Source organism: Ursus arctos, unplaced genomic scaffold (genome assembly GCF_023065955.2).
Source record: "Ursus arctos isolate Adak ecotype North America unplaced genomic scaffold, UrsArc2.0 scaffold_24, whole genome shotgun sequence".
NCBI classification, from domain to species: domain Eukaryota; kingdom Metazoa; phylum Chordata; class Mammalia; order Carnivora; family Ursidae; genus Ursus; species Ursus arctos.
The window spans coordinates 44,834,449-44,848,555 of NW_026622919.1; the positions used below are offsets into that span (position 1 = coordinate 44,834,449).

General features: G+C 38.5%; 1 protein-coding gene across 1 annotated transcript; it reads right to left on the reverse strand.

The window, feature by feature from the left end:
• Nucleotides 1-930, reverse strand: LOC113269189 (olfactory receptor 1A1). Its single transcript, XM_026517929.3, has one exon. The coding sequence runs from the start codon at nt 928-930 to the stop codon at nt 1-3; it is 930 nt and encodes a 309-aa protein (XP_026373714.3).
• Between the last annotated feature and the right edge of the window lie 13,177 nt (nt 931-14,107).

The following is a 14,107-nucleotide window of genomic DNA, read 5'->3' on the forward strand; positions in this document are numbered from 1 at the left end:
TTATGTTGAGATTCTCTTGCTGAATAGTATTGCCAGGGCAGCCTTCATATCTCGGTTTCTCAGACTGTAGATGAAAGGATTTAACATGGGGGTCACTGCCATGTACATCACAGTTATCACTGCATCCTTCAGGCTGTAACTAGACAGAGGGCGGAAATACATGCCCATGACTGTGCCATAATACAGAGAAACAACCGTGAGGTGGGAACCACAGGTGGAGAAGGCTTTGAGCACACCCTTGGTGGGTGGAACCCGTAAGACTGTGGAAAAGACATGAATATAGGAGATGATGATGCATAGTAATGGCACAGAGAAAACACCAACCCCTAGGTACATCATCCTCACATTAAAGTGGATGTCAGAACAGGACAGCTTAAGCAGAGGGGTAATGTCACAGTAGAAGTTGGCTACTTCCTTGTTGCCACAGAAAGACAGACCAGCTGTGAGCAGAGTGTGGGGGAGGGCGTTGGCATTTCCAACCACCCAGGACCCAACAACTAGGAGGACACAGGTCCGTGGCCTCATAATTGTTGTGTAATGAAGTGGGCGGCTGATGGCCACGGCACGATCATATGCCATTGCAGCCAGCATATAGCTATCTGTGTTACCCAAGGCAATCATAAAATACAACTGTGTTAGGCATCCCCCAAAGGAGATGGCTTTGCTGTGCAAGAGATGGTTGGCCAGCATCTTGGGGATAGTTACAGAGGAGAAGAGGATGTCAACAAAGGAGAGATTGGCAAGGAAAAAATACATGGGGTTGTGAAGGCGAATGTCAGAGTGAATGGCCAAGATGATGAGCAGGTTTCCAATCAATGTGATGGGGTAAATGAGCAGGAAGAGGACGAAGAAGAAGTCTTCCTGGTCCTGCTGACCAGTAACTCCCAGGAGGATGAACTCCAGGGTAGAGGATTGGTTGTCTTCCCTCATGGCTCCTTTGTTAAGAAAGGGGGAGAGGAATCCAGAAATATTAGTGAAGTTACTGTAATGATCTTCCTTATCCATCAGTTTTGGTTCAAGTGACCAGCAATCTCTATGAAGCATTTACAGAATCCAGAGATAGCCAACATTTTGGGCAATTATCCTTGTTGATCAGTGGGGCTGATCAACAATTAGCCCTTCACACTCATGTCTAAGAAGTGAGCAATCTATGAATCAAAGATGCCTATCCTCCTCCATCCCAGAACCATCCCTCAAACACCTAGGATTTAATAAATTAACACATACTTTTTATATTGTATGTGCTAGATATTTTGCTAGGCTAATGGAAAAAATGTGTGCAAAATACAATTTTTAATCCACTTATTCAACATGTAAGACATTGTGATCTCAGAGACTTTACAATATAATGGAAAAGCCAAACGTCACATTCTAATTTTATTGCACTTGACAAGGAAAGGGCAGCATTTTGGAATCTTTGGCAAAATACACCGGTGCAAAGGATGTGTGATTACAAGGACAAGCCATGAACTTCAGAATTGTTCCAATGACCAGCTAATAGTGATCCCAGAGCCCAGGAAGTAGCAGGTGTCTACACTGACATTGGATGATTGTAAGTCACCAGGATCACTGGGTTTATGTCCCAGCAAAAACAAGCCTAGTGAATTTTCTCCCCAAATGTCTCCTTTTCTAAGAAGAATTTCACCACCTGCTTTGATGGGGTGTATGTCTTTGGAGAACTCTCCAATATCGATAATCACACAGCTTTTCTCTTCCTTTCCTTTATTATTTCTTTTGTTGAGTCATCCAACTCCCTAGTCATTTCAACTAGTGCTTAGTGAACTCTTGGGCTATATCTGTAAGCTTGATCTCTCTTTCCCCTATTTCTACATGCAGCTATCTTGCCAACATGTCTGTCCAAACACTATACTCTGCACTCCAAGCTAAGAAGTTTGCAAGCTTATTTGAAAAGGAAAAACCATACTTTGTTTATTTTAATAACCCCAGAGAGACTATTGTGGAAAATTGTGTGCACTCAATATTTTTTTGGGTTAAATCAGGTTTATATTCTGGGCTCCCCACATGTGAGAGGTTCAGAAGCACACTCAGCCAGTGTATCCCTCACTTCTACATCTGATCTTGTTGATTGTTCATTTAAATAATTCTTATATAATTCAGATTTTCTGCTTATGATTTTGGAGCCCCAGCTTAGATCATCATCATTTTCTGCCTGAAGTATTGTAATGCTCCCGTAACTGCTTTCATACAGATTCTCTCCTCCTTGATTCACTTGCATTCTGAGGCATACTAATGATGGCAGAGACTGCTGGCTGTGATCCAAAGCCCTGTTGTTCTCTTCTTCCTGGACACACAATTAAATTACATTTTCCAGGTTCCCTTGCACCGAGGTGCATTCATGTGACTGAGTTTTGGCCTATCCATCCTAACCCATGTGTTCCAGTTCTGGGCTTCCTCCCACTAGATGGAAATGGCCAGGAGGCTGAAGGGGTTGGTGGAGTCACATGGGAGAACGAGCCTGTGTTCCTAGTTCTCCACCTCCAGTGGAGCCATGCATCAGCAAGGATACCCACCAGGACTCTTCCGTAGGAGAGAAATAGACTTTATTCTGTTTAAACCATTATACATTTTGTGATCTATTTCTTATTGTAGTTCAGGACATCCTAAGTAATTCACTAATTTTTCTAAGGAGCACTCTACTCAATAATTAATTCAATCTATATTTATTCAACCACTAATTCCCAGTGTCTCCTATAGTGCCTGTGTGAATCATACACTGGGCACAGGGTTACAGTTTGCATTATATTTTCTCCAAATATGAGGTACTTTAAAAAGAATCTCTGTACCTAAAGGAATTTGGTTTTCTCTTTTGAAATGCCTTTCCCTATTTTCACACATGTAAGGGTTCAGAGGGTTCAAGAAAGCTAAAGGGCTAAGAGACTATGAATGGTTCATGTGGTCTGTAGTGTTTCAGAGGTGGGGCTTTTGGAAACATGGAGGATTAAGCTAATGTTGACAAGTCCCTCCAATTAAAACACATATGGAAATTCTAGATAACATTTAAAACTAAAAAAAAGAAAAAAAGAAAACACATGTAGCTAAACCTACAGGAAAGAAATGGGAATACCGAGGTATGAGAAAGAAGAAGAAAACCAGAACAAGAGTTGTAAGCCATAGTTGATGCTGACCTTGAGAACGTGGGTTCCAGAGCCGAGGTTTGAGTCCTAATGTTGCTACTATGTCTCCGTGTGACTTTAGGCAATTCAATTCACCATTTTTTTTTTTGCCTGATAAAATGACAACAATAATTCTACTTACCTTTTGGAGGTTTGGTGAGGGTCAAAGGAAATAATGCAGGTAGTGCAGTTGCTGGCTATCTATCCTTGATTTGTCACCAGATAATGACTCGCTTCTCCAACATTCACAGCTCCTACTGAGGAGTCAGCTCAGATGCTGTCAAAAAGGGTTTTGGTCCTGTGGCCTTCACTCCTCTTCCACAAATGGGAAGTTCACAGCCAGCTGCTGTAGCACTTGTTAACATTCCTCCTGGGTGGCGAGGAGCAGGCATGCTGCAGAAAGGGCCATGAGTAGGCCTGGAGAGCAGGTCTGTGATCCTCTGTACCTGAGGTGAAGGAGCTAGGACTGGGATGGTTTGGAAAGAAGAGCCTTGAGTTTCATGATCATGGAGGAAAAGGGGTGACTGTTCTAGATGGGGCATGAAGATGAGGACTCTAGCTTCCTCCTCAGGAAGCAAGGTGGTCATAGAATAGAGAAAATTAGGAGTTATTTACCAGGTTGTAACATCTCTTGAAACATGACTCCCTCAGGTCTTATTCTGGCCATAGTCAGAATAATTGTTGAGACTCATTACACACTCCTACAGCTGTGCCCTGAGGAGACAATGATTCTCAAGAGTAATCTTTCCCAGAGTTCTTTTCTAGAAGGAAGGATGGGCAAGAGGGTCTCCCAGAGAATGTGTCTCCAGGGTCCAAGTTCTGAGTTGACCTCTTGTAGCCACTTTGCTGGATTATGGGCCCCCATCCTCTGCTTCAGCACAACTTGGAATGTCTCCTTGGGTGCTGCGAAGACTGTGGTACAATTGAGCAAAAGAAAGAATCAACCAAAGGAAACAATAATGTATATATGTTGCAAACCATATATTTGGTAAGGGGTTAATATCCAAAACACTGGCAAACCATATATTTGTTTTCTTTAAATGTTTGTAAAAATTCACCAGTGAAGCTCTCAGGTCAGGGATTTTCTTTGTCGGGCAAATTTTGATTACCGATGTAATCGCCTTACTAGTTATATAGGTCTATTCAGATTGTTTCTTCATGATTTAATCTTGGCATGTTGTGTGTTTCTAGGAATTGTGCATGTAATTGTTTATAATGCTCTTCTTTTTATCCTTTTTTATTTCTATAGAATTGGTCATGATGTCCCACTTTCATTTCTGATTTTAGTAATTTGAGTCTTCTTTCTTTTTTTCCCTGGCCCATCCAGCTAATTTTTTGTCAAACTCATTGATCTTTTTGAAGAACCAACTTTAGGTTTTATTAATTTTTTCTATTGTTTTTCTAGTCTCTATTTCATTTTTCTCTACTCTAATCTTTATATTATCTTTCTTCTGCCAGCTTTGGGTTTTAAGGTATTCTTTTTCTAGTTCCTTAGGTTGTAAAGTTAGGTTATTGATGTGATCTCATTCTTATTTTTAAGCATTTTGGCTATTAATTTCACCTTTAGCACAGCTTTTGCTGAAATGCATTAATTATATCTTCCAATACAATTTAAAAGAATAATTTTTTCTTCTTATTTTTTAATTTAAATTCAATTAATTAAGATATAATGTATTATTTATTTCAAGGGTACAGGTCTGTGATTCATCAGTCTTATATAATACCTAGTGCTCATTACAGCACATACCCTCCCAATGACCATCATGCAGTTACCCCATCCCTCCACCCTCTCCCCTCCAGCAACCCTCAGTTGCTTTTCTGGTTCCATACAAATTTTAGGATTATTTGTCCAGTTGTGTGAAAAAAGTTGATGGTATTTTGATAGGGATTGCTTGAATGTATAGATTGCTCTAAGTAGCATAGACATTTTAACAATATTTGTTCTTCCAATCCATGAGCATGAAACGTTTTTCCATTTCCTTTTGTCTTCCTCAATTTCTTTCATGTGTATTCTATAATTACTGAGTATAGATCCCTTTCCCCTTGGTTTGCTTTATTCCTGAGTATCTTATGGTTTTGGGTGCAGTTGTAAATGGGATTGACTCCTTAATTTCTCTTTCTTCTAGCTCATTGTTGATGTATAGAAATGCAACTGATTTCTGTGCATTGATTTTGCATCCTGCCAGTTTACTGAATTCTTGTATGAGTTCTAGCAGATTTGGGATGGAGTCTTTGGGTTTTCCACACAGAGTATCATGTCATCTGCAAAGAGTGAGAGTTTGACTTCTTCTTGGCCGATTCATGTGTCTTTTATATCTTTTTGTTGTCTGATTGCTGAGCCTAGGACTTCTTGTACTATGATGAACAGCAGTGGTGATAGTGGACATCCTTCCATGTTCCTGATGGGAAAGCTCTCAGTTTTTTCCCACTGAGAATGATATTCTCTGTGGGTTTTTCATAGATGGCTTTTATGATATTGAAGTTTGTTCCCTCCCCTACACTGTGAAGAGTTTTAATAAAGAAAGTATGCTGTACTTTTCCAAATGCTTTTTTTTTTTGCATCTATTGAGAGGACCATATGTTTCTTCTCCTTTCTTTTATTTATGTAGCGTATCACATTGATTGATTTCTGAATGTTGAACCAAACTTACAGTCCAGGAATAAATTCTGCTTGGTCGTGGTGAATAATCCTTTTAATGTAGGGGGAGGAGTTAAGATGGTGGAGAAGTAGGGGTCCCCTTTTTCAGCTGGTACCCTGAATCGAGCTGGATAGGTACCAGACCATCCTGAACACCCAGGGAATCAGCCTGAGATGTAGGAAGATACACCTGGATCTCTACAAATGAACATCTCCAGTGCTGAGTATTGAGGTATGAAGCTGGGAGCCGTGAATCTGCGCACAGATACTGGAAGATAAACAGAGAGGGGAGGGAGCCGCCATGCTCGGGATGGAAAACCATCTTTCATCCCAATGGACCTCAAAAGAAAGCTGTGGTAGCAATTCTCATATCAGACAGATTGGATTTGAAACTAAAGACTGTAGTGAGAGATACAGAAGGGCACTATATTATTCTTAAAGGATGTATCCAACAGGTGGATATGACAATTATAAATATCTATGCCCCCAACAGAGGAGCAGCAAGATACACAAGCCAACTCTTAACCAGAATAAAGAGACATATAGATAAAATACGTTAATAGTAGGGGACCTCAACACTATCCAATAGATAGATCACCCAAGCAGAAAATCAACAAAGAAACAAGAGCCTTGAATGCCATTCTAGAACAGATGGACCTCATAGATATATATAGAACACTACACCCAGAATCTAAGAATACTCATTCTATTCGAATGCATATGGAACATTCTCAAGAATAGACCATGTTCTGGGTCACAAAACAGGTCTCAACTAATACCAAAAGACTGACATTATTCCCTGCATATTATCAGACCACAATGCTTTGAAATTGGAACTCAATCACAAGGAAAAAATTGGATGACACTCAAACACTTGGAAACTAAGAACCATCCTGCTCAAGAACGATTGGATAAACCAGGAAATCAAAAATCAATATAAACATTTTATGGAGACCAATGAGAATGAAAACACAATGGTCCAAAACCTATGGGACACTGCAAAGGCAGTCCTAAGGGGAAAATACATAGCCATCTAGCCTCACTCAAAAGAATAGAAAAATCTAAAATGCAGTTTTTATATTCTCACCTCAAGAAGCTGGAACAGCAACAGAAGAACAGACCTAATCCATGCACGAGAAGGCAGTTGATCAAGATTAGAGCAGAGATCAATGAATTAGAAACCAGGAGCACAGTAGAGCAGATCAACAGAACTAGAAGCTGGTTCTTTGAAAGAATATATAAAATAGATAAGCCACTGGCAAAACTTATCCAAAAGAAGAGAGAAATGACCCAAATTAATAAAATTATGAATGAAAAGGGAGAGGTCACAACAAACACCAATGAAATAGGAAGGATCATTAGAAACTTTTATCAACAGCTTTATGCCAATAAATTAAGCAACCTGGAAGAGATGGATGCCTTCCTGGAAACCTATAAACTACAAACCTGAAACGGGAAGCAAAATGATTTTTTTAAACAGACTAATTAATTATGAAGAGATTGAAGCAGTGATTAAAAACCTTCCCAAAAAACAAAACTCCAGGGCCTGATGGATTCCCCAGGGAATTCTACGAAATATTCAAAGAAGAAATAATACCTATTCCCCTAAAGCTGTTTCAAAAAATAGAAAGAGAGGAAAACTATGAAACTCATTCTATGAGGCCAATATTACCTTGATCCCCAAACCAGGCAAAGACCCCATCAAAAAGGAGAATTACAGACCGATGTCCCTGATGAATATGGATGTCAAAATTCTCAACAAGATCCTAGCTAATAGGATCCAACTGTACATTAAATGATTATCCATCATGATCAAGTGGGATTCATCCCTGGGATGCAAGCGTGGTTCAACATTCGCAAATCGATCAGTGTGATAGATCATATCAGCATAAAAGAGTCAAGGACCATATGATCCTCTCAATAGATGCAGAAAAAGCATTTGACAAAATACAGCATCCTTTCCTGATTAAAACCTTCAGAGTGTAGGGATAGAGGGTACATTCCTCAATCTGATAAAAACCATCTATGAAAAGCCTACAGCAAATAATATCCTCAACGGGGAAAAGCTGAAAGCCTTTCCCTTAAGATCAGGAACACGATGAGGATGCCCACTCTCGCCATTATTATTCAACATAGTACTAGAAGTCCTTGCAACAGCAATCAGGGAACAAAGAGAGATAAAAGGTATCCAAATTGGCAAAAAAGAAGTCAAACTGTCTCTCTTCACAGATGACATGATACTCTATATGGAAAACCCAAAAGACTCCACTCCCAAACTGCTAGAACTTATAGAGCAATTCAGTAACGTGGTGGGATACAAAATCAATGCTTGGAAATCAGTTGCATATCTATACACGAATAATGAGACTGAAGCAAGAAAAATTAGGGAATCCATCCCATTTACAATAGCACCAAAAATCATACGTTATCTTGGAATTAACTTAACTGGAGATGTAAAGGATCTATATTCTAGAAACTATAAATCACTCTTGAAAGATATTGAGGAAGACACAAAAAGATGGAAAAATATTCCATGCTCATAAATCAGAAGAATTAGCATAGTTAAAATGTCAATGCTACCCAGAGCAATCTACACTTTTAATGCTATCCCAATCAAAATACCAGTAACATTTTTCAAAGTACTGGAACAAACAGCCCTTAAAAATTTTGTGGAACCAGAAAAGGCCCCGATTCACCAAGGAACTTTTGAAAAGGAAAAACAAAGCTGGGGGCATCACAATGCCAGATTTCGAGCTGTATTACAAAGCTGTGATCACAAAGACAGCATGGTACTGGCACAAAAACAGACACAGAAAATAATGGAACAGAATAGAGAGCCCAGAAATGGACCCTCGGCTCTTTGGGCAACTAATCTTTGACAAAGCAGGAAAAAACATCCCATGGAAAAAATACAGTCTCTTCAATAACTGGTGCTGGGAAAAGTGGTCAGCTACTTGCAAAAGAATGAAATTTGACCACTCTCTCACACCATACACAAAGGTAAACTCCAGATGGGTGAAAGACCTTGATGTGAGACAGGAATCCATCAAAATCCTAGAGAAGAACATAGGCAGCAACCTCTACGACATCGGCCACAGCAACCTTTTTCATGACACATCTCCAAAGGCAAGAGAAACAAAAGATAAAATGAACTTGTGGGACTTTATCAAGATAAAAATCTTCTGCATAGCCAAGGCAACAGTCACAAAAACTAAGAGGCATTCCACGGGATGGGAGAAGATATTTGCAAATGGCACTGCAGATAAAAGACTGGTATCCAAGATCTACAAAGAACTTCTCAAACTCAATACATGGGAAACAAATGAACAACTCATAAAATGGGCAGAAGATATGAACAGAAACTTTCCAAGGAAGTCATACAAATGACTAACAGACACATGAAAAAATGTTCAAAATCATTAGCCATCAGAGAAATTGAAATCAAAAGCACACTGAGATACCACCTTTCCCCAGTTAGAATGGGAAAAATTGACAAGGCAAGAGACAACAATTGTTGGAGAGGATGTGGAGAAAGGGGATCCTCCTACATTGTTGGTGGGAATGCAAGTTGGTACAGCCACTCTGGAAAACTGTGGGGGTCCCTTTAAAATGTAAAAATTGAGCTACCCTATGATCCAGCAATTGCACTACTGGGTATTTACCCCAAAGATACAGACGTAGTGAAGAGAAGGGCCATATGCACCCCAATGTTCATAGCAGCATTGTCCACAATAGCTAAATCGTGGAAGGAACATAGATGTCCTTCAACAGATGACTGGATTAAGAAGTTGTGGTCCATATATACAATGGAATATTACTCAGCTATCAGAAAGAACGAGTTTTCAACATTTGCTGCAACATGGATGGCACTGGAGGAGATAATGCTAAGTGAAATAATTCAAGCAGAGAAAGACAATTATCATATGGTTTCTCTCATCTATGGAACATAAGAAGTAGGAAGATCACTAGGAGACGAGAGGTATAAACAAAGGGGGGTTAATCAGAAGGGGGAATGAACCATGAGAGTCTATGGACTCTCGGAAACAAAGTAAGGGCTTCAGAGGGGAGGGGGGTGGGGGAATAGGATAGGCTGGTCATGGATAATAAGGAGGGCATGTATTGCATGGTGCACTGAGTGTTATACTCAACTAATGAATCATGGAACTATACATCAGAAACCAGGGATGTATTGTATGGTGATTAACATAATATAATAAAAATATTATTAAAAAATCCTTTTAATGTACTGTTGGATCCTATTGGCTAATATTTTGGTGAGAATTTTTGCACCCATGTTTATCATGGATATTGGTCTGTAATTCTACTTTTGGTGGGGTCTTTGTCTGGTTTTGGGATCAAGGTAATTCTGGCTTCATAGAAAGAGTTTGGGAGTTTTCCTTCCATTTTGATTTTTTCAAACAGTTTCAGGAGAATTGGTATTAATTTTTCTTTAAATGTTTGGTAGAATTCCCTTGGGAAACCATCTGGCCCCAGGCTCTTGTTTGTTGGGAAATTTTTGATTACTGCTTTAATTTCCTTGCTGGTTATGTGTCTGTTCAGGTTTTCTATTTCTTCCTGGTTCAGTTTTGGTAGTTTATACATCTCTAGAAATGCATCCATTTCTTCCAGATTGCCTAATTTGTTGGTATTTACTTGCTCATAATATGTTCTTATAATCGTTTGTATTTCTTTAGTGCTGGTTGTGATCGCTCCTCTTTCATTCATGATTTTATTTATTTGGGTCCTTTCTCGGTTCTTTTTGCTATGTCTGGCCAGTGGTTTATCAATCTTATTAATTCTTTCACGAACCAGCTCCTAGTTTCATTGATCTGTTCTACTGTTCTTTTGGTTTCTATTTCATTTAGTTATGCTCTAATCTTTACTATTTCTCTTCCCCTACTGGGTTTAGGCTTTATTTGCTATTCTTTCTCCAGCTTCTTTAGGTGTAGGGTTAGGTTGTGTATTTGAGAACTTTCTTGGTTCTTGAGAAAGGCGTGTATTACTACATATGGACCTTTATAGCCTCTTATGACCACCTTTGATGCATCCCAAAGATTTTGGACAGTTGTGTTTTCATTTTCATTTGTTTCCATGAATTTCTTTTTTCTGGAGACTTTATATATTATGAGACACTTTTATTTTAAAAAATTTAATTCTTAATCTATTTAATTTAACATTCCTGTCTTTCTATGCACATTGAACACCAGTAGCATCTGCAATATCCTTCCCAAAAGCTTATTGTGTCACATAGCTCATTTTTACAAATTGTATTACTGTAGCATATATAAACATAACACACAGAGTCTGTTAAACAAAACCTATTTTGCACTAGTTATATTTTGTTATGTTTGTTATAAGGTTGACTATTTTTATAATAATTTTTTATTATGTTATGTTAGTCACCATACAGTACATCCATAGTTTTTGATGTAAATTTCCATGATTCATTACTTGAGTATAATAGCCAGTGCACCATGCAGTATGTGCCCTCCTTAATTCCCATCACCAGCCTATCCCAGTCCCCTACCCCCTCCCCTCTGAAGCCCTCAGTTTGTTTCTCAGAGTCCAAAGTCTCACATGGTTACTTCCCCCTTCTGTTTACCCCCCCTTCTTCATCCCTTTCTTTTCCTACCGATCTTCCTACTTCTTATGTTCCATAAATGAGTGAAACCATATGATAATTGTCTTTCTCTGCTTGACTTATTTCACTTAGCATTATCTCCTCCAGTCCCGTCCATGTTGCTGCATATGTTACAGTCAAGATCATGCAAGTTTTTTCCTTCTTCCACTAGAATCCTTATTCTCCATTATGGAGACCTTTTTCAAAATTTAGACGTTCTACAAGAGTCTCTTAGATGACTTCATCTCTTTCCAAACTTTCCTTGTATCGACTCCACTCTGATTCATGCTCTGTTAATTTTGCTGCAATGTTTCATATCTTCATTGTACAATTTATTGAATACTTCCACAAGAGTGTCCCAGAGGACCCTTTAAAATCTTCCCCAAGTGGGAATAATTACAAAAAATCACTCCCTTCTTCACTATTTCATTCCTTTGTTGTCATAAAAGTTACTCTATTCTATTTTTTTCTTTCTTTTTTTAAATTGGCGACAAATAGGGACATTCTATAATTTAAAAGTTTTTTTATTGTGTTCGATTAACCAACATATAGTACATCATTAGTTTTTGATGTAGTGTTCAACGATTCATTAGTTGCGTATAACAACATTTGTTGTGTCATGTCTTGTTAATTTTAGCCATTCTAACTGGTGTAAGGTGGTATCTCATTGTGATTTTGATTTGTACTTCCCAGATGGCTAGTGATGTTGAAAATTTTTTCATGTGTCTGTTAGCTATTTGTATGTCTTCTTTGGAGAAGTGTCTATTCATGTCTTCTGCCAATTTCTTGACTGGATTATTTGTTTTTTAGGTTTTGAGTTCAATAAGTTCTTTATAGATCTTGGATACCAGCCCTTTATCTGTAATGTCATTTGGAAATATCTTCTCCTATTGCATGGGTTGCCTCTTAGTTTTGTTGACTGTTTAATTCGCTGTGCAAAAGCTTTTTATCTTGATGAAGTCCCAAGAGTTCATTTTTGCCTTTTTTCCCCTTGCCTTTAGAGATGTGTCTTGAAAGAAGTTGCTGTGGCCAATGTCGAAGAGGTTACTGCCTATGTTCTCCTCTAGGATTTTGATGGATTCTTATCTCACATTTAGTTCTTTCATCCATTTAGAGTTTTTCTTTGAGGATGGTGTAAGAGATGGTCCAGTTTCATTCTTCTGCATGTGGCTGTCTAATTTTCCTAGCACCATTTATTGAAGAGACTGTCTTTTTCCCATTGGATATTCCTTCCTGATTGCCAAAGATTAGTTGACCATAGAGTTGAGGGTCCCTTTCTGGGCTCTGTATTTTGTTCCATTGATCTGTGTGTCTGTTTTTGTGCCAATATAGCTTAAAGTCAGACATTGTGATGCCCCTAGCTTTGATTTTCTTTTTCAACATTCCTCTGGTGATTTGGGGTCTTTTATGGTTCCATAAAATTTTAGGATTGTTTGTTCCAGCTCTATGAAAAATGTCGATGGTATTTTGATAGGGATTGCATTGGAAGTGTAGATTGCTCTGGACAGCATAGACATTTTTAAAATGTTTATTCTTCCAATCCATGAGCATGGACTGTTTTTCCATCTCTTTGTGCCTTCCTCAATTTCTTCCATAAGTGTTCTGTAGTTTCTAGAGTATAGATCCTTTACCTCTTTGGTTAGGTTTATTCCTAGGTGTCTTATGGTTTTTGGTGTTATTATAAATGGGATTAACTCCTTAATTTCTCTTTCTTCAGTTACATTGTTAGTGTATAGAAATGCAACTGATTTCTGTACATTGATTTTGTATCCTGCCACATTTCTGAATTGCTGTCTGAGTTCTAATAACTTAGGGATGGAATATTTTGGGTTTTCCACATAAAGTATCATGTAATCTGTGAAGGGAGGGAGTTTGACTTCTTCTTTGCCAATTTGAATGCCTTTTATTTCTTTTTGTTGTCTGATTGCTGTTGCTAGGACTTCTGGTACTATGTTGAACAATAGTGGTGAGAGTGGGCATCCCAGTCATGTTCCTGATCTTAAAGGAAAAGCTCTTAGTTTTTCCCCATTGATAATGATATTTGCTCTGGGCTTTTCATAGATGGTTTTTATGATATTGAGGAATGTTCTCTCTATCCCTATACTCTGAAGAGTTTTAATCAGGAATGGATGTTGTATTTTGTCAAATGCTTTTTCTGCATCAATGGAGAGGATCATATGGTTCTTGCCTTTTCTTTTATTGATGTGCTCTACCACGTTGATTGATTTGCAAATATTGAACCACCCTTGCATCCCAGGCATAAAACCCACTTGGTCGTGGTGAATAATCCTTTTAATGTACTATTGGATCCTATTAGCTAGGGTCTTATTGAGTACTTTGGCATCCACGTTCATCAGGGATATGGGAGAAGATATTTGCAAATGACATTACAGATAAAGGGTTGATATCCAAGATCTATAAAGAACTTCTCAAACTCAACACTCAAAATTAATAACCCAGTCAAAAAATGGGCAGAAGACATGAAAAGACACTTCTCCAAAAAAGACATACAAATGGCTAATAGACACATGAAAAAATGCTGAACATCACTAGCCATCAGGGAGAAAAAATCAAAACCACAATGAGATACCACCTTACACCAGTTAGAATGGCAAAAATTAACAAGACAGGAAGCAACAAATGTTGGCGAGGATGTGGAGAAAGGGAACCCTCTTACACTGTCGGTGGGAATGCAAGCTGGTACAGCCACTCTGG